General features: G+C 40.0%; 5 protein-coding genes across 13 annotated transcripts in view; 1 reads left to right on the top strand and 4 right to left on the bottom strand.

Annotated features, from left to right (window-relative positions):
- The window catches only part of LOC124313083 (dipeptidase 1-like), a 1,013,891-nt gene that overhangs the window by 435,426 nt on the left and 560,369 nt on the right, over positions 1 to 18,096 (top strand). The gene's annotated exons all lie outside the window — the stretch shown is intronic.
- LOC124312800 (vitellogenin-2-like) lies at positions 133 to 5,775 on the bottom strand. Its single transcript, XM_046777268.1, has 13 exons — positions 5,655 to 5,775; positions 5,424 to 5,569; positions 5,223 to 5,348; positions 5,023 to 5,160; positions 4,643 to 4,950; positions 4,374 to 4,566; positions 4,142 to 4,308; positions 3,877 to 4,080; positions 3,322 to 3,805; positions 2,991 to 3,264; positions 2,182 to 2,913; positions 1,317 to 2,110; positions 133 to 1,212 (listed from the first exon to the last, which is right to left on the bottom strand). Exons 1-13 carry the CDS (start codon positions 5,716 to 5,718, stop codon positions 223 to 225), a joined length of 4,620 nt encoding a protein of 1,539 aa, XP_046633224.1. The 5' UTR covers positions 5,719 to 5,775; the 3' UTR covers positions 133 to 222.
- LOC124313042 (F-box and WD repeat domain-containing 11-B-like) lies at positions 7,518 to 12,749 on the bottom strand. 5 transcript variants are annotated; one of them, XM_046777715.1, is made up of 11 exons: positions 12,712 to 12,749; positions 9,921 to 9,989; positions 9,703 to 9,851; positions 9,502 to 9,621; positions 9,268 to 9,435; positions 9,072 to 9,182; positions 8,882 to 8,983; positions 8,516 to 8,808; positions 8,378 to 8,458; positions 8,176 to 8,308; positions 7,518 to 8,106 (listed from the first exon to the last, which is right to left on the bottom strand). In XM_046777715.1, the coding sequence occupies exons 2-11, from the start codon at positions 9,970 to 9,972 to the stop codon at positions 7,819 to 7,821; spliced, it is 1,497 nt and encodes a 498-aa protein (XP_046633671.1). In that variant the 5' UTR covers positions 9,973 to 9,989; positions 12,712 to 12,749; the 3' UTR covers positions 7,518 to 7,818. The 5 variants fall into 5 exon arrangements, with proteins under 5 accessions (XP_046633671.1, XP_046633672.1, XP_046633673.1 ...); XM_046777716.1 differs by lacking the exon at positions 12,712 to 12,749 and adding an exon at positions 10,073 to 10,169 and having other exon boundaries at positions 9,921 to 10,007; XM_046777717.1 differs by lacking the exon at positions 12,712 to 12,749 and adding an exon at positions 10,073 to 10,167 and having other exon boundaries at positions 9,921 to 10,003.
- LOC124313185 (F-box and WD repeat domain-containing 11-B-like) lies at positions 10,838 to 13,143 on the bottom strand. Its single transcript, XM_046777971.1, has 10 exons — positions 13,134 to 13,143; positions 12,920 to 13,013; positions 12,702 to 12,850; positions 12,521 to 12,640; positions 12,287 to 12,454; positions 12,080 to 12,190; positions 11,902 to 11,997; positions 11,495 to 11,787; positions 11,360 to 11,440; positions 10,838 to 11,175 (listed from the first exon to the last, which is right to left on the bottom strand). The coding sequence occupies exons 2-10, from the start codon at positions 12,969 to 12,971 to the stop codon at positions 11,124 to 11,126; spliced, it is 1,122 nt and encodes a 373-aa protein (XP_046633927.1). The 5' UTR covers positions 12,972 to 13,013; positions 13,134 to 13,143; the 3' UTR covers positions 10,838 to 11,123.
- Positions 13,519 to 18,069, bottom strand: LOC124312859 (protein timeless-like). Of its 5 annotated transcripts, none has more exons than XM_046777374.1 (16): positions 17,973 to 18,069; positions 17,815 to 17,917; positions 17,669 to 17,745; positions 17,241 to 17,481; positions 17,069 to 17,163; positions 16,936 to 17,000; positions 16,670 to 16,853; positions 16,404 to 16,607; positions 16,182 to 16,334; positions 16,018 to 16,102; positions 15,802 to 15,952; positions 15,564 to 15,742; positions 14,746 to 15,506; positions 14,443 to 14,686; positions 13,876 to 14,380; positions 13,519 to 13,803 (listed from the first exon to the last, which is right to left on the bottom strand). In XM_046777374.1, the coding sequence occupies exons 4-16, from the start codon at positions 17,338 to 17,340 to the stop codon at positions 13,698 to 13,700; spliced, it is 2,832 nt and encodes a 943-aa protein (XP_046633330.1). In that variant the 5' UTR covers positions 17,341 to 17,481; positions 17,669 to 17,745; positions 17,815 to 17,917; positions 17,973 to 18,069; the 3' UTR covers positions 13,519 to 13,697. The 5 variants fall into 5 exon arrangements, with proteins under 5 accessions (XP_046633330.1, XP_046633332.1, XP_046633334.1 ...); XM_046777376.1 differs by having other exon boundaries at positions 17,815 to 17,885; positions 17,973 to 18,064; XM_046777378.1 differs by having other exon boundaries at positions 15,802 to 15,949; positions 17,669 to 17,917.

Here is an 18,096-nt window from a genome sequence, read left to right as displayed (position 1 = left end):
TTCAGTTTTCATAAGATAGTGGGGCTATAGAAGCGCAATCAGAGGATGTGTAAATATGACAAACAATTGAAAGATAAAGAAAAATAAGGGAAAAAATTCCGATTTGAATGTCGTAAAATAAAAAAATGTAACTGAAATGGTTTCATTTTTGTATTAAGAAATTCCAATCGACAAGAAAAGAATAAGAAAAAAACTTGAAAAATAAGTGAGAGTGACTACTGACTACAAACGGCTACTTTGGTATCGTTCACCGACACTGATGGGCTCAGCGACGCAGGGAGGAACTGGGATGCTCTCCTTGCACTTGTTGTCTCTCAAGACGTAAGACCTGGCCAAGTCGGTGGCATCCTTGACGTTGCAGCCGGACGGGCTGACCAATTCGCGGGAGAACTGGCCGTTGTAATCACCGCACAGACCGCAATGTTGAGCGCGGTGGGTGGCGGGGATCATGCTGGTGATGTCATCGCCAGTGTAACGGAAGGTCAACTTGAGGACTGGGACCTGGACAAAGTAGCGGGCACCAATCTTGCTGACGACAATGTACTGGATGACGTTGTCCTTGTCGGCCAAGACGTAGGGCTTGTTGTTTTCAACCTTGACGACCTTGTCGTTAGCCTTAACTTCGACTCCGCTAGCGACGGGGTTCAGTTCGAGGGTGTGGCCACCGGCGTAGATTTTGACGGCCAAGGGAAGAGATGGGCCAGTGGTCTTCTTGGCGAAGACTGCGTAGCGAGGAGTGGGAGAGCAGTCGGCCGAGATGAGAGTGTAGCAGGTGGGCAGGTCAGCGTTCATGGTGACATTGTCGAAAGTGACGACGGCCTTGGGGGCAACGTCGCAAATGCCGACGAAACCAGCCTTGATGGCGAACATTTGCGACATGGGCAGACGGGCGTTGCGCAGAGCCATGCCCAAGTTCTTGAGGATATCCACGTTCTCGTAGTGGCTGTGCATCACATCGGTGTGGACATGGAGATCAACATCGTCTTCGTTAACGTCCAACTTCAATTCAATGTGACCGGCACCGATGACCTTCTTGGCGGTGGCAGTAGGGCCATGAGGGGCATGCATGCTCCAGTAGGGCAACAAGGAGGCCTTCAGCATAGTGTCGACACGGGCGAGAGCCATCTGACCACGGGGAGACAAGTTGGCGTAGTGGATGTCCAAAACGTAGCTACGGGGAGTGGCGTAGTGCAGGACAGCTTCGTAACAAGCCTAAACGGATGGAAATGACGTTAGAATCATCCATTGCTTCAAATTACGTAATTTCAAAAGGCAAATAATTAAAAAAAAAATAAATAAATAATCCGATTCATTACCTGGGTCATTGGGCCAACGATGCCAGAGCGGCCGGCATCATTGCGGTCCAAATCGCAGCGATCATAAGGATAGGTGTTGCGGCTGGTGGCGGCTTCACGTTGAGCTTCAGTGATGTTGCCCTGGACCTTGACCATAATGGTGGAGATGTCCTTGGCGTTGGCCTTAGGGCACTGGTCGGAAGGAGCCTCACCCCACACGAAGGAAACTTCACGCTGAACGGAGGGCTCAATAGTCGACGGGGTCTCGAAAATGTCCTCGGGAAGATTAGCCCAGGCGGTCTTGACGTTGACGCAAAGAGCGCGGCTGGGAACCTTAAGTCCAGGGTTGGCAAGACGGGCAATCTTGACAGCGACCTGTGATTTAACGTTGAAAGGTTCCTTCTCAATGTTGACTTCGACGTTCCATTTGCGTTCGGGGGAGCCCAACAAAGTGACGGCACCCTTGACGTTGCTGAAAGTCTTGCCGGGAGCGGCCTTCTTGCCAGTTGGGACGGCAGAATCCATCTTCAACTTGATTTCAATAGCTTCAGCAGGGTTCACTTGAGTCCTGTGCAGGACAGCCTTCATGGAGCAGGCGCCAGTGGGTGGGTATTGGTAGAAGTAGTTGCGCATTTGCATGAATCCCATGACGAGGAAACCGGGCACGCTACCGTGCGAGTTGATTTCCGAGGGCTTGAAGGATTCGTACATCACCTTGGCGATGGAGGCCTTGCCGGTGTAAGTCTCGCAGTTGTAAACTTCGACGTGGGATTCCATGCCCAAGAGTTCGTTGATGTTTTCACGAACCACTTGTCCTGTTCAGAAAATAAATTTCATTATTTGCAATTCGTCAAATAATTGAAAATAAAGGCTTTTAAATAATTACCTTTGCGGAATTGCTCTCCACGGGTTACCAAAGCTTTGGGTTCGCATTCGGAGCAAGTATCCTTGAGGTAAGAGAGAGCCTTAGAATCGTCTTTGCCCCACATGAAAGCGGCAGTCTTGCTGGTGAACAGGTAGGACAGGGGTTTCTCTTCGGTGGGAGTGTTCATCTTGATTTCGACTTGGCTGTCGGAGGGAGAGAATCCGACCAAAATGTTGGCGGGCAAGTGGACGCGAGATCCGCGAGCCTTGATGATTCCCTGGGAAACTCCGAGAGGATTGTAGGCGACCATGTAAGTGACGACTTGCAAAGTGACGTCCAAATCGGCCAGGATGGAGCGGCCGAGCTTGTTGGGCTGGTTAACGTTGCCATATGCCAACTGGTGGCGAGCGAATCCAGGAGTGCTCAGGCCGACACCGACGGGCAGACCGACATCGTTGGCCCTCCAGCTGATGTGTTGTCCGCCGAGCATGACCATGCTGCGGGTCAATTTCAAGCCACGGGAGATCATCTCGACCAATCCCTTTCCTTCCATCAGTCCAGCGATTTCTTCCATGGCCATGTGACGGTACATCAAAGTGTAGCCTTGGGAGCGCAACAAGATTTCCATCTTCATGGGAGCCTGTTGGCGAGGAACCACCTTCATAGTCTTTTGCAAAAGATCCTTCAGAGTATCCAGCTTGAAGTCCTTGGGATCCAGTTTGCGGAAGAGACGGACGTAAGCATCCTCAACACCTGGTCGTGGAATAATACGAAAGAACACGATTTTTACTTTTTCTTATGAGAATAAACCGATTTAGGTTAAAATTTACCTTCCAAACGAATCATGATCTCAAGAGGGACGTAGTTGAATTCAGAAACGCGATAGTTGGCACGTCCGGAAATGATGAGGGGAGCGCGGGACTCTTCACCGTAGATAGTGGCAAGTTGCAGACCACCACCGAAACCATATTTCTGGTCTTGGAAGTCGAAGACGCGGTTGCTGGAACGGAAGAAGTTGGTCTTGATGTGGGCGACGCGACGCAACAACAATTGCAGTTGGTTGGCGATGGGCTTGATGCAAGGATTCTTGGAATCGGCGTAGTTCTGCAAAGGAAAAGTAAATCAATTGACTGATGTTATTGTAATTCGATTTGGACTTACGCGGAAGGTGGTCATCATGAAGTTAAGAACTTCCTGATTGCGTTCCCAAATGGCGCCAGCGATCAGCTGTTGCAGCTCGAGGAAAGTGGGTTGAACGCGGAACACGGTAGAGATGGCGGCGATACGGATCTCGGTGGTCTCGGTGGCATTGAGGATCAGGGGGAGAACAGCAGACAAGAACTTGTTGCGGTTCACTGCGGCGATGGGCTGCAGAGCGAAGATGACGTGGGGGCGGACGGCGTGAGGAACGGAGCCGCTCTTGACGTGAGGAATAAGACGCTCAATGGCAGGGAGCAAGTTGGTGTTGCGCAGAGTGCTCAAGGCAACGATCATCTCGGGGTGGGTCTTTGCCGACTTGAAGGCTTCATAGGACATGCGGGTGTACTTGTTGATGGTGTCGGTCTTGCAGGGACGCAATTTGTTGCCACCGCAGGTGACGCCAACCAAATGACCGAAAGCCAAAGCGATGGCACCTCTCAATTCCCTAATTTTTTTTTTACAAGTCAAACATTTAGAGAAATCATTTAAACAAAGGTATTATAACGTCAATCCTACTTGGTCTTGATGCTGGGGCTCTCCTTCAAGAGATCCTCCCAGGAGGTCAACAGTTTCTCAGATGGCATGCGCAAGTAATAGGGGAGGAAAGCAACCATACGACGAGCTTCCATCTCGCTGAGTTTGCCACCCAGAACCAATTCCTTGATCAACAAAGCAGCGGGGTTGGTGCCAGTAAGTGGGATCATCTCGGTGAACAAGTTCCTAAACAATAAATTTACATCAGTATCAATTGGATTTGAAAAACTAATTTCATGAAAATTACTTGAGCTCCTCGTCGCTTTCAACATTTTTCCAGACGGCTTTCAAACTTTCCAAGCTCATTGCCTGGAAAAGCTGGAGGGCGGCCATAGCGGTGGGATCCAAAAGAGTTTCATCATTAAGGGCTGATGATCCAATGACTTCCTTCAGCTTAGTCAAAGTGGGAACAGCCTGAAGAATTCCAATTTTAAATCAAACAGTGCAACATTTTAATAGATAAATTATTAATCGCTTACCTTAGCACGGAGAGCTTGTTGGGATTGGGGTTCCTCGGGGTGCAAGAAATCCTCCTCGCGAGCCAAGTCGATATCCTCGGGTGTGGGGATAGGGCGCTTGAGGGTGTAACGAAGGCTGCCATAGTGCTTGGTCAGGCCAGAAGCGGAGATGGGCTTGGCAATGGGGCCGGATGACTTGAGAACCAAAGTAGTGCTATGCAATGGAAGAAATAAACAAAATAGTTAGTAATTATTTAAGAAGCTAACACAAGAAAACGACTTGATCATACTTGGCCAAGTTGTAGAAAGGAGAGCCTGCAGGTGGGTGCCATTGGAGAACCTGGTAACCGAAAGATGAGATGATGTGGGCCTTGGCAGTGTTGCTGCTTGCTCCACGGCTAAGCTGGTAGTAAAGCTGAGTGGTGGCGACGAGCTCATCCTGTGATTTTCCAGCACAGTTGGTGGCTCCGAAGCTGTTGTGACCCATACGAGGAACGTTGGTGCATTCGCTCTGAGTGCGTTGTTTAATCAGCATCAAGCGACCCTTTTCAGAACCTCCGAACGAGTAGGTAGTGTTACAGGTACCGACGACAGTGTCCTAATTTTTTGCATAATCAAATTCATTATTTATTGCGCTTCTAGTAATTTTAATTGCAGAAATTTTATTTACCTCAACAGTACGCAAGAAAGCAGTGTCGCCCTTGCCGATTTCTCCGGCAACGACGTCCATTTGCAACTTGGTGGCCAAACCCTTCTTGATGTTGATGGACCATTCGGCATCTGAAGCGTCAGCATCGAATCCGGTAATCTGAAAGTAACATGATGTTACATTTTTTACAATTCATAAAAAATTAGGAGTTCGTGTTTTACCTTTCCATTCAGGAAAGAAATTTTGAAGGGTTTCTCCAACAAAACCAACTCGGGCTTCTTCAAGAACTTGACGGTTGACAGAAGAGTGTCGGGGCCATTGTGCATACCTAAGGTCACATCTGAAAGCTATTGAACAATACAAATTGTTAAATAAGACAATCTATTTTGAGACAGAGAAATTTTTAAAAAAATAATATCTACCTTGACGATGGCTTCTCCGGCTTGTTTCTGGATGAGCAAGTTGCCACGGATGCCGAAAGAGGAGCCAGATGGAGTGGGGTCACGAACGCCGGTTGTAGTGAAAGTAAGGTAACTGTACTGGTATTCTTGACCATCCTCAAACAAACCTGAATAGACGTTAAATAAAAAATACAGTTTAAGTAAATCATAAATCTTTAAAATCGAAAAATTGTTTGAATTATTTTTCTTTACCTTCTGCATGGCACTGGCCGGCAACAAGGAGAAGAGCGAGGGCCAACAGCCTCAGTCGTGACATCCTGTGTTGTAGTCTCTTAAAGAATCACTGGCGACAGTGAATTGATGTGAATGCCATTTCTATTCCTTTTTATATGCTGGTAACAAGTAATGTGATCTCTATCTTATTCTCACGTTAGCCTTCAAAAATGCTTTATTTGCACGAAAGCAAGTAAAACGTACGACTACAAGGATTGTGAAGTTCTTTTAGATCGAAGAATTAACTTCAAGGGTGATTGATAATTATTATTGCTGAGATTGAAATTTTACTACGACCTTAAAAATTAAATGAAAGTTGTAAATTCTACGAATCAGTCATACAATCTGTTGAGATTTATAGGAACATGTTTTGGCTATATTTCTTTCGCGTGCGGCACGTACTATCGAACGCCATGACCCCAACGATGCACTGACTAGGGATTTAACAGACGATCCTTGAACTTTAAACTAAAAAAAAAAAAAAAAAAAAAATACGCAAAATTGTTTATCAACAGTACAGCGATAAATTAATTTACGCAATTTAACTACGACCAGACTAAGACGCAGAAGTATCCCTATGCTTCTCAACAGAACCACCAAAAATGTTAATGTTAATTATTATTTTACGTTAAATTTATTTCTTAGTATACTAGTATTCGGTATTAAAGTATAAAATAAATTTAAAAAACAAAAAAAAACAACAATATTTGTTTTCATTACCAGTTTCATATGGCGGCAGTCAATCTTTGAGGGGCTGTGGCTGGTGCTGATGGAAATTAAGATGGCCATGAAAGTGTCATTTTGCATCAGTTTCATTTGCGATAAGACCACCGATCGCCTAGCAAGGGACCTTGAAGTTTGATCGAATACAGATTTTTATCGAACTTCCGTAGACCTTGTTGAGTCACGTATAATTTTAAAACTGGGCATCAGTAAAAAAAAAAAAATGTGAAATAAAATGTTTTTGAACGATTTCGTCAGTTGTATCTTGTAGGCCCACCAAATTTAATATGTGAGGACACACTCTGAGCCTCTGACCAATTACTTTGCATCTTTATATATCTACTCTTGAATTAATCATACTTAAAATTAAATTTTTTTTAAAGAATGTTTTTTTTTGCATTATTAGAGCTCCACTAATTCTGAATTAGTTCTAATAACCAATTCTAACAAAAAAAATTACAAAAAAAAAATTAAAGTTCCTAATTAAGTTAATTGAGTTTCCTTTCATCAGACACCAACTTAGGCACCATACTTTACGGTATTTAACTATTTACTTTTAAAAAGAAATATATTATTTACCGCACAAAGACTTGTCATACTGATGGCTGAAAGCATCTTCTCTTCTGTTGATTAAAAGTCTCCTTCTACTGTACACGTTTATCTGTAGTGTTGCCATAATCAGCTTTCTGTTCAATTGATTCGCACTAATAGGCAAGCTTCCAACTCTATTGCGAAAAAAGTGAAAAATATTGATTTCGCAACTTATACAGTCGAACGAATAATCGGTGAGCAGTCACAAATACAAACCGTCTGACCGAAGGAGATCCAGTGAGACAATGTCACCTGTTGATAATAAAATATGTCACTTCTTATTAAACACAAGAAAAAAAACAATCATTTGTACCTTGAATGAGATAACGGTTTATGAAGAAGTTAAGCGATGGAATCCTTCAGCACTTTGAACACCATTATTTCAATTTTAGTTGAAACGTCCAACATTTACTCTGCGCTACTAAACACAAATATTAAAACGGACAAGTTTACCCCGTAAATATTTAGCTCAATATCCTATAATCTAGGGAGATTCTGTAAACACATTAGTTACCAAAAACAACTAAATAACAATTAAAAGAAGGAGGTATATTATTTCGTTTTAAAAACAAAATAAAATACGATTACGTACAAAATCCGGGTTAGATCTAACGAAACCAAACGACAACAACAATCAAAACCAGCAGTGAGACAAAAATGATCGCAATCCTCAACATTAGGTGCAAGCATAATTACTTAAAAAGGAAAATTTTAAGCACGATTACTTTTCCGGTGATACATTCTCTAGATTAACAAATGTCTTGGTCGAAAGAAAAATAGGATGAAAACCCATTTACTCCATTGCTTAACCAATCGGCAAACCCATAGCTTAAGCCAAAGTAAAGGGAGCATTTTTCTCTTCATAGTCTCTGGTTTTTCGGCACAAATCCCTGTGATGATTCCAGTCAGCTTTCTGACAAATGGAACTGCAATATTTGGCCGACTTACATGAAGCACATTTAGGTAAACGTTTCTTAACCTTTTTACAAAAATTGCAGATTGGTAGAAAGTTGAGTGTCCAAATGATGTCGCGACAATTGACATTTCCCATTTCCCGGTTCACCCCCATAACGCCAAATGTGTCGACGTGAAGTACCATTGCTGGCTCCATAAACAACTTTAAACAATGCACAGATTAGTTCCATTCAAATAATAGTTGTAACCATAGATAGTTAATTATATTTACTTTATGAGAGCAAAACGGCAGAAGAGGCAGTTCCGTTGTGGGGTCTGTGGCTTTTTTGAAATCCCATATTTGAATTCGAGATCCATGTGAGCATCCAACAAAAGAAAAGGCAAATATGTAGCCAGAATGAATCCTGTGGATTGTCACAATATTTTCTCAAAAATTATTTCTAATGTATATCATTTAAACATTATTTAACTACCTCAAGAAATTACTCCGCCCTGAAAAATTCACTCCGACAGTGGCAATAATTCTCGAGTTACTCGTCGCCACATCCACGATTCTTAAACATAAAATATATTACACGCCAATATCAAGAGATGAATTTATCGCACTGTACTTGATTTCGCCTTTATCAGTAATCACGAGAATAAATCCATCTTGAAACAGAAGTTCGCGATGTGTCACTAAAAGTTTGATATAGTTTGGTTTTCTCTGAGGCTTTGACATGAGATAGACGTCACAGGTAGTATCAAACGGTCCTTGATGAGCGACAACAATGAATTTATTATCCATTAAGATTCTGGTGTTGTCCATTCTAACGGATGAAACTGTCCTGGGATTCTCCCATTCAATTTCAGTTGGAGATTTCATTTTCCAGACAACAACATCGCTACGATAGTTCATGTGAAACTTGAGACGGAAATAAAAAATAAATGATTATTCGACACGCAATAAAAAAATAATATTAATCTGAAACTACTACCGTTTGCTTTTGGTGAACAACAGCACAGAGAAATCCGTTTTCGACACGTAAATAAATTATCGATTTTCCATTATCTGATCCAAAAGGCTTATAAATTTTTGTCTACAAAAAAATTCGAGTGCTGTTAAAGTACAAATTTCAATTCAATTCTTATTTAATGGAATAATTTCTAAAGAATTGATTAAATCACCGTTTTTGTGGTAAGATTCCGGATATAAATAAGCCCATTCGATGAATATAGTAGCGCATGTTCATACAATTCATAATCCAAATCAAATTGAAGTGGAGGTCCCTGATAAACCTGTTGAAAACACATGTTAACTGTTTTAGTGCTTTTTAATTAAACCATAACAGGCATCTTGTTTATAATCCATCTTTACAGTTACCTCTTCCAATTTCAATGTAATTCTGTTCCAAATTTTAAATATTCCATTGATGGGTTCCCATAGAGCAATGAACTTGTTGCGCATCTGGAAGACACATATTCGCAATCCAACATCACAATCAACATAGTCCCTGTTTAATTCATTTTCCAACCAGTTTTTTTGGAGAGCCTTGTATTTTATTTACAGGGTTATTAATTATTAATTCTAAAAGTTAATAAATTTTAACAAAATTACCTTAACGGTAAACTCAAATTTGTTGAAGAGGTTCCGGGATGACAAGCTATTACTGGAAGGTTGAGTAAGTTTTGATGGTAGACAATGATCAAGTCTCTCCCATAGCGGTGAAGTTAACATCTAAAAAGCAAAGGTAAAAGCAAAACATAGACAAATTAAAAATTATGAAATAAAGCTGGACTGTGTAAGGGTAACCCATACTTTGTTTTGAAGCAACACTCGCCACAATTTTTCTTGATTCACCCCAGAAGCAGCTGCTTTCCAAGCTTTACAAGTGAGTTCTGCATTTTGTAGGCTTTCAGCATCCAAGTATTGGAAAATTTCCTCCACTACATTATTCATGTGTCTTACTGCAATCAATTAATAGAAACAAAAATAATAAAAATGTCATTACAAATAATTTTTCTAAACAAATTCACCGTGTAACCCGTTGATGACATCAAAATGTTGTTCATTTTCTTTTTCCGACATTAGTACCCAAATTAGCCTTGGTAATACGTATCTAACTTGTATCAAAATGTTGTCAATTATAGAAATATACAAGATATAAATTATGCTTTCGTGTTTATACTTTGACAAGGTTTTTTTTAAGGCGAGTTCAGTTTAAGTTGTGATATAAGTACAATAACGCTATATGCTAAACCTATCAGATCGGCAGATCCTACTGAATACTGAATAGTGAATTGTGAATACAATAAAAAGTAGAGCCGTAGGAGGGCGTTTTTGCGTTTTGCATTTTTTGGAAGAGGAAGACGTTGCCAATGTATGTAAATAGGACTCCACATGGAAATTCAAAATTCATAATTTTTTTTTACCCTCCTAATTATTTTACAAGTTACAACTTTTTACATGTCACCTAGGTTTATTAAAAATAGTGTCACTTCCTAAAAACGAGAAATAAAAGAGAAATTTGTAACGGCTTGTGAAGAAGTAAATAAGTTCATTGTGATAGTGAGTAGTGATAGAGAGTAGAGTACTCTCTATCACTCTGTTAAAACAGACGAGTTTATCCCGTAACCTTTTAGCTCAATATCCTTTACTCTAGGGAGATTCTGTAAAAACATTGTTGAACAAACAGAACAAGCAAAAGTAACAATTAGAATTAAAGAAGGTATATATTTCGTTTTTTGAACAAAATAAAATATAAGGTTTACACTTTACATACAAAATCGGGTTACCAAAGTTACACAATTGATCGCAATTCTTAACATAGGGAACAAGCTTAACTACGAAACGAAAAATTTTAAGTGCGATTATTTATTTATTTTTCCGGCGATAGATTCTCTACATTAACAAATACCTTGGTCATAGAAAAGCATGATTTACTTAGTTTAAAAAAATCCACAAATCATGAAAACCTCTCCACTCCTTTCATTAACCAAATGGCAAACCCATAGTTTAGGCCAAAGTAAAGGGAACATTTTTCTCTGTTTTTCGGCACAAATACCTGTGATGATTCCAGTCAGCTTTCTGACAAACGGAACTACAATATTTGGCAAACATACACGAAGCACATTTAAGCAAACGTTTCTTAACCTGCTTGCAAAAATTGCAGATTGGTAGAAAATTGAGTGCCCATATGATATCGCGCGAATTCACAGGTCCAATTTCTCGGTTCACTGTCAGTACTCCAAATGCGTCAGCGTGAAGTACCAGTGGTGGTTCCATATACACCTTTTAATTTATAAAAAAAAAAAAAAAAAAAAAAAAAAAAAAAAAAAAAACAGTTATGAAACATGCAAATAATAAGTGTAGCCACATAAATTTAATAAATTACAGTATTACAGTCTATTGATTGTCAAAATATTTTCTAAAAAATTCTTTCCGGTACATATAACAGCACTTAAACATTACATACCTCAAGAAATTACTGCGTCCCGAAAAATCCACCCCAATATTGGCAATAATTCTCGAGTTACTCGTCGCCACATCTACGATTCTAAATCACAAAATGATTACATTTCATTAAGAGAATTATTAATTCACACCGTACTTGATTTCGCCTTCATTCGTGACCATGAGAAGAATTCCATCTTGAAATAAAAGTTCAGGACGTCCCACCGGAAGTTTTATGAATTTTGGTTTTCCCTGAGGTTTTGACATGAGATATACGTCACAAATAGTGTCAGACGTTCCATGATGAGCAGCAATAATGAAGTTGCTATCCACTGAGATTCTTGTGTTGTCCATTCTCACGGATGGAACTGTCTTGGGATTCTCCCATTCAATTTCAGTTGGAGATTTCATTTTCCAGACAACAACATCGCTACGGAAGTTTAAGCGATTCTAGAGATAAAAATGAAAGGTGTGATTATTTGTTTTTCTTTGTTTTCAGGACCTTCGGCCATACATTTTTCGAAAAATAATAAAGAATAGAACATATCGAATTTAAACTATTACCTTTTGGCCAACAGTAGCACAGAGAAATCCGTTTTCGATGCGAAAATAGCTTATCGATTTCCCATTATCCGATCCAAAAGGTTTATGAATTTTTGTCTACAAAAATGTTGAAGTTCTGTTAAAATTTCAATTCAATTTTTCTTATAATATAAAATTTCTCAAGAAATTATTAAATCACCGTTTTGGTGGTGAGATTTCTTATGTAAATATGTCCATTCAATGAATACATCAGTGCATGTTCATACAATTCAAAATCTAAATCAAATTGAAGTGGAGGTCCCTGATAAACCTGTTGAAAACCCAGCATTGATAGATTTAGTGACTTATCTTTACCAAATCAATTAAACCTAACAGACATCACTTTTAAATCTGTCTTTAAAATTACCTCTTCCACTTTCAATGTAACTCTGTTCCAAATTTTAAATATACCACTGGTGGGTTCCCACAAAGAAATGAATTTGTTGCGCATCTGGAAGACACACCTCCGCAATCCAACATCACAATCAACATAGTCCCTGGTCAAGTCATTTTTCAGCCAGTTATTTTGTAGAGCCTTATATGATTTTTAGAGATTCAGGTATATAACATAATTTAATACCTAGCCTAATAATAAAATTACCTTAGCAGTATAATCAAATTTGTTGAAGATATTCCGGGATGAAAAACTATCACTGGATGTTTGTAGGAATTTTGATTTTAGGCAATAGTTAATTCTCTCCCACAGCGGTGAATTTGACATCTAGAAAGCAAAATATAGACAAATTAAAAATCATCAAACCATTAAACAAGTTAAATCTTACCTTTTTTTTAAGCAACAACTTCCACAGTTTCTTTTGATTCACAACAGAAGCTGCTGCTTTCCAAGCTTTACAAGTGAGTTCTGCATTTAGTAGGCTTTCAGCATCCAAGTACTTGAAAATTTTTTCCAGTACATCATTCAAGTGTTTGACTGCAATCAAATGATAAGAACAAAAATAGAAAAATTTCATCGAAAGCAATTTTTCAAAAAAAAATGCACCGTGTAACCCTTTGATGACATCAAAATGTTGTTCATTTTCCATTTCCGACATTAGTCCCAGAATTAGCCTTGGCAATATGACCCAACCCAATATCTTTGATCAAAATGACAAGAATAAAAGAGGTTAACCAAATTTTGTATAAAAAGCACGTGATATCGCGACTTCTGAAAGACTCGAACACCTTAGAAAAATAAAAAACGAGAATACGAACACCTTTGTGACTGTGAGAGTGTGAGGGAGAACTGGAGAAGAACAACTGACACTCTGACAGGTAAAATGTAAATAGCGGAATAGGAAGGAGCCGTCGAGGGTCGAGCCGAAGACAGAGGGCGCGCGGTGCTCTGCTATTATTTTGAAAACGTTGCCGTCATTGGGAATTGGAAAACGGCAAAGCCGAAGCCTGACCTGAACCATGGTGCCTGAACCTGGCTGGACGAAAATACTAAATCTACGAAAATTTGTTCTCTTTGTGTTGTATTCATGTTAAAAAATATTCTTTTTAGATTCTCAAAATTCAAGATATCAAATAACCTCCTGAATTAAAAGAGTCAATAATCGATTCATATTTTGGGATTTGGGACATAATATTTTGAAGGAATAGGTTTACTGAATTTGTTTATTTTATAACTTTCCATAAATGCATATGTTTTCACAACAATTTGGGTTTAGCAACAGTAACAGTAGGCTACCACAAACATGGAGACACTGAAAAATAAAAAAAACGCAAAATAATTCAAGAGCCATAATGTGTCTGCAACACAGACAGTTGGTTCACGTTCATCCTTCCGTTGATAAGGCGGATGCTTTAATAACTTCGTCTTCCATTTCTTCGTCTTCACTCGAGTCCATTTTGAAGGCTTCAAGGGAGCTGGTCGATCGAATACTGTTTTCCAAATGATGAATTAAAAGTCTTGAAACTTGAAATAGACGGAAAACAAAATACAATAAAGCATACTTATCGATTGGCAGATGATTCTGATCGGTAGTGTCGAGGTAATCATTATGCCCACATTTGGTGATCTCTGCTGCATGAAATGGAGACCCAGCTTGATCGATAGGGAAATTAGGAATAGGCAGAAAAACAGGCGAGTTAGGAATCGGTAGCTCAACTTTGCTAACCCTTGTCAAGTCAAAGTCAACCTCCTGCTGAAGGACCGGGCCAAAAAATAGAGCGAAGCTGTACAAAGTATTGGCTGACCATTCAAAAGGGATACGAGGATAAAGAAACGCATGAGGAGCGGGCGGGATAAGGCCAATATGATGTAAAAGTAAGAGGAAAAGCTCGGAACGCAGAGCGGATGCTTCCACTTCCGTCCACGGAACTATTGGGCACGACAAATTCATTTTAAGACTGATGCAAGCAATTAGATGCCGGAATTCCTGGCCGTCGTAAGCCCCCAAACGAGCTGAACACGCTGTCAATAAGGACGACTGAATCCAGTTCAATTGCTTCTGGAACCCTATCGACCAATACGTGGTAATTGAACTTTAAGGTCTAACAAAAAAGAAATTAAAATCGAACCTGTTTGTATGAGTTGACTAATGAGCGATTCGATATCAGTACGAGGCATTTCAAGAAAAACGGCATCATCTTCCCCAGCCGCCTGTTCGGCTGGAACATCAAATGAGACTCGCTGATGTTCAGATTCGATGGACCGGAATTCGCTCCTGCGTGGCGAAACCGTTTCATAATGGGGTTTGCTCTGAATTTTTCGAAAGTATTTCTGCGCAACATATTCGGTCAAATCATACCAATCGTCGCAAATCTAAAAATCACAGACAAATTGATTAAATAGAGAAAGGCGAAATAAAAATAGAAACTTGCGTTGAAAGCATCCTCCCAGATTTTGCTGAATGTGCGTAAAATAACCGGCTCGATTAAAAGATCCACTCGATCTAAATCGCAACCGACGTGGTGCAACATGGTGAAGATGCAGTCGTTGACTAAAAGCCCATTTGTTTTGAAATTCTCCAGAGCCATTGCGTAACGAGCTATTATCGTTTTTGTGCAAAATTGCTGTAAATGTTGGCGTAAATCGAAATTCGTTCCAGTTGTCGGTTGCGGAGTGGCCCTCTCCAGTGTCAGCAGTAGCACATGATTAGCTTTGATAATATCACATAGATAATATCTGCTCTGAATACTAGGATCGAAATGACGCAGTTGGAGCAGGAAAAGTAGGCACAAATCACGAATAGCTGGCAGGTAACCACATATCTGACTGATTCGCTCTTCATGCATTTGAGACGGGCTGTTTTCAGCCCCGGAGCGCGAATATGTTTCCACCGCTTGGAGATATTCTTGAATGGCAGTTACACACAGATGTAATCTGTGCATTGAAGGTTTCAGGTCGACATCGGCCCGCAACGAATTCAGCTGGAATTCTTCCGTCTCGCAAACAGCCTCCCACGTCAGGTAGCACAGAACATCGATGGTTATAACATCTTTAAGGTGTTCCCCGTCCATCTCTAGCTGAGAAGTGAAGCGCAAGAAATAGGTAATGAGCCAGAGGAAGTGTGATTTATCCAGCGGAAGGGCGTCTTGTTGCAGCAGTTTTCGATGCAATTGGCAGACGAGTGTGTTGTACCCTGCGGAAATCGATGAATGTAAACTGAAATAACCCGGGAATTTTTAATTTGTGTTACCGTTCAGCATGAAATCGACGGTGAAAATTTTCAGAAGTTGTACAATGCCTTCCTCTGTCGGTGTATAGTGGAATTTCATCGTGTGCGGATCCGAGCGACTGCGCTTTCTCAATTTTTTCCTCTTATGTTTCTTCCTAGGAGACGAAATTTTCCTCACGTCTCGATTATCTTTAATACGCCTTGAATAAATCATCATTAAACGAAACTGTCTTTCTGTTTTCCTTCCATGCGCAAATACCTCCTGATACCCGATTTAGATGATTCATTTAACACAGAGATAAATTGGTGGGCTCTACTTTTATCAGGCTTTTGATTCGCTGTAGCATTCCATGTCGTTGACTCTCTTTCTTGTGGTGATTCGCTCCAGACCATCTCAGAGTTTTCTTCTACTTTAACAATTTAAATAATAAAAGATTCTTTGCTAAAGTAACTCACATTATGTAACTCAATCCACCTGGAGAAGATGTGTCGGATGGATTTCTCAATACATCACCAGCCGTGGGATTCGTCACAAACTGAAAAGTATTACAAGGATCGACCTGAAAATAAAATTTTAAATGGTATGAAAACCTGGTGAAACTAGTAGGACATTTTGATTTCAACTTGTTGACATTTTACGTTATAAAACGACGTGTTGCTCTCATCACCATCATCGTCGAATGATTCGGTCACGATGGAACTCAACACGCCCAATCGTTTCTGTATACTCTCGACCGATCGATCTTTATACAGGAGAGCAATCAGCTGCGCTATTGTCTTTACCCAGTCATTCTATAGGAAAAAAGTTTCAACAAAATCTAAAGTAAATCCAAAAACAAAGGGCTAAGTTATCTGTGGTACCTTGTGTGAAGATGCCAACAAATTAATAAGAAGGCGATCAAACCCCTGGACAAATAGGTTCCATACGACCCGATTTTGTTGCGAACATTCGTTGGAATAGTTTTGAAAGATTGACGATAAAGGGCGCTCCGGAACGTGCAGTATGTTTCGAATCAGTAACAACGAATCGTTAACAGACTCGCTATCTTCAGTTGATACTGGTTGCTGGGATAATAAAAAGTTTATAAATGTAAAGCGAAGAATAGGTGTCAGACGTCAGAACATACATTTTCCAAAATACGAACGATATGATCGATTAGGGATCGAGTAGTCCTGGGATCGAGGAAAGATTCCTTGGCATTGTAGAGTAGTTGATTCAATTCGCACATGATATGGGGTGACTTTTCTCTCTGATTGGGTGCGTCTTCAAAAACCAGACACTCGATAGGCGAAGTTATTCCTACCAACAGCCTTTGAATGAACGAAAATAACAGGTAGGAATAACTGCACGCACCGTTGAATCAATTAACAAGAAGAAATTTATATTGCTTACTTTACTGTAGAACGAAAGATACTAGGTTGATCCTTATTGCAGCAAATCAATATGTGTTTTAGGTCCTGTAATAAACCAAAGATTGGGGACATGGTACTCACCTAGGTCACAAAGTTACGCTTTTTAAGTTTACCCTGTTTATTATGTCTACGAATCCAAGACCCCGCCGCCGTGAATGAGTTTTGGGATCATCGCAATTTAGTTGATTAGTAAGATTTTCAAGAAAGGCTAGAAATCACAAGATATTCAATTATTGCATTATCATCTAAGAAAATAATAACAAGATGGAAATATTGCCTACGCACTTAAACATTCGTCACTGGTGTAATATTGATTTTCGTAAAATATCCCCAGTGGGATAAGGATCCATGACGGAGCACCTCCACTCAGTGTCAACCAATCCATTTCTTCAAATAAATTCTTGGCCGAAAAAACTGTGCTTAGGAATGTTGCAGTTCCCAGTTGAAAAAATCACTTTTATGAATATCTCACGAATCTTGACCACTCAGGAAGACTGATGCTGTAATACTGCCGGAGTGAGATGTTCTGTTTTAGAGTCACGTTTTAGAAGGTTAAAGGCAACAGAAGGAAATGATATCCGTGATGAACTGGAACTAACGAAGACCATCAGCTGTGCGCTTTGCCTTGGAGCCATAACCTTCTACGAGTCGTTAACGAAATTGCTAGGAAATCAGAACTACATCGGAAGTTGATTTCCTTCCTTCTTACCTACCTTATCTCATTGTGTCCTTCCATCACTTTTTCTTCTTCTGACGAATTCTATCTCACATATCGAGTTCATAGCACTATCTGTAATGCAGGAGATAAGCTGTAAATTATTCGAGGGGCTAAATGGCAATGACATTTCATTTTAGTTACGTCAGCAAAGAGAGGCGTGGCAAATTCGTCACAAAAATCGTACGCACGTCTATACCAATACGAAAACAATGCTTCCACCAAAACATTTGAAAGGGTTAAATTCCTAGTCAAACAAATTAAACTAATGTCTTAACTTGAAGTATTTTTTTAAAACTTACGAAAATGTATACACGAGATTCAGGGGGAAAAAGGGTCGATGACAGATTCTCCTCCATTTCTACTCCGGCAGAATTTTCTTTCAGATTTCTTCTTCACCACATTACTATAACTTTTTCCTAAAGA

This window comes from Daphnia pulicaria, chromosome 9, assembly GCF_021234035.1.
Source record: "Daphnia pulicaria isolate SC F1-1A chromosome 9, SC_F0-13Bv2, whole genome shotgun sequence".
Classification (NCBI taxonomy): Eukaryota; Metazoa; Arthropoda; class Branchiopoda; order Diplostraca; family Daphniidae; genus Daphnia; species Daphnia pulicaria.
The sequence above is the reverse complement of the archived record's forward strand: the minus strand, read 5'-3'. Positions and strand labels throughout refer to the sequence as shown.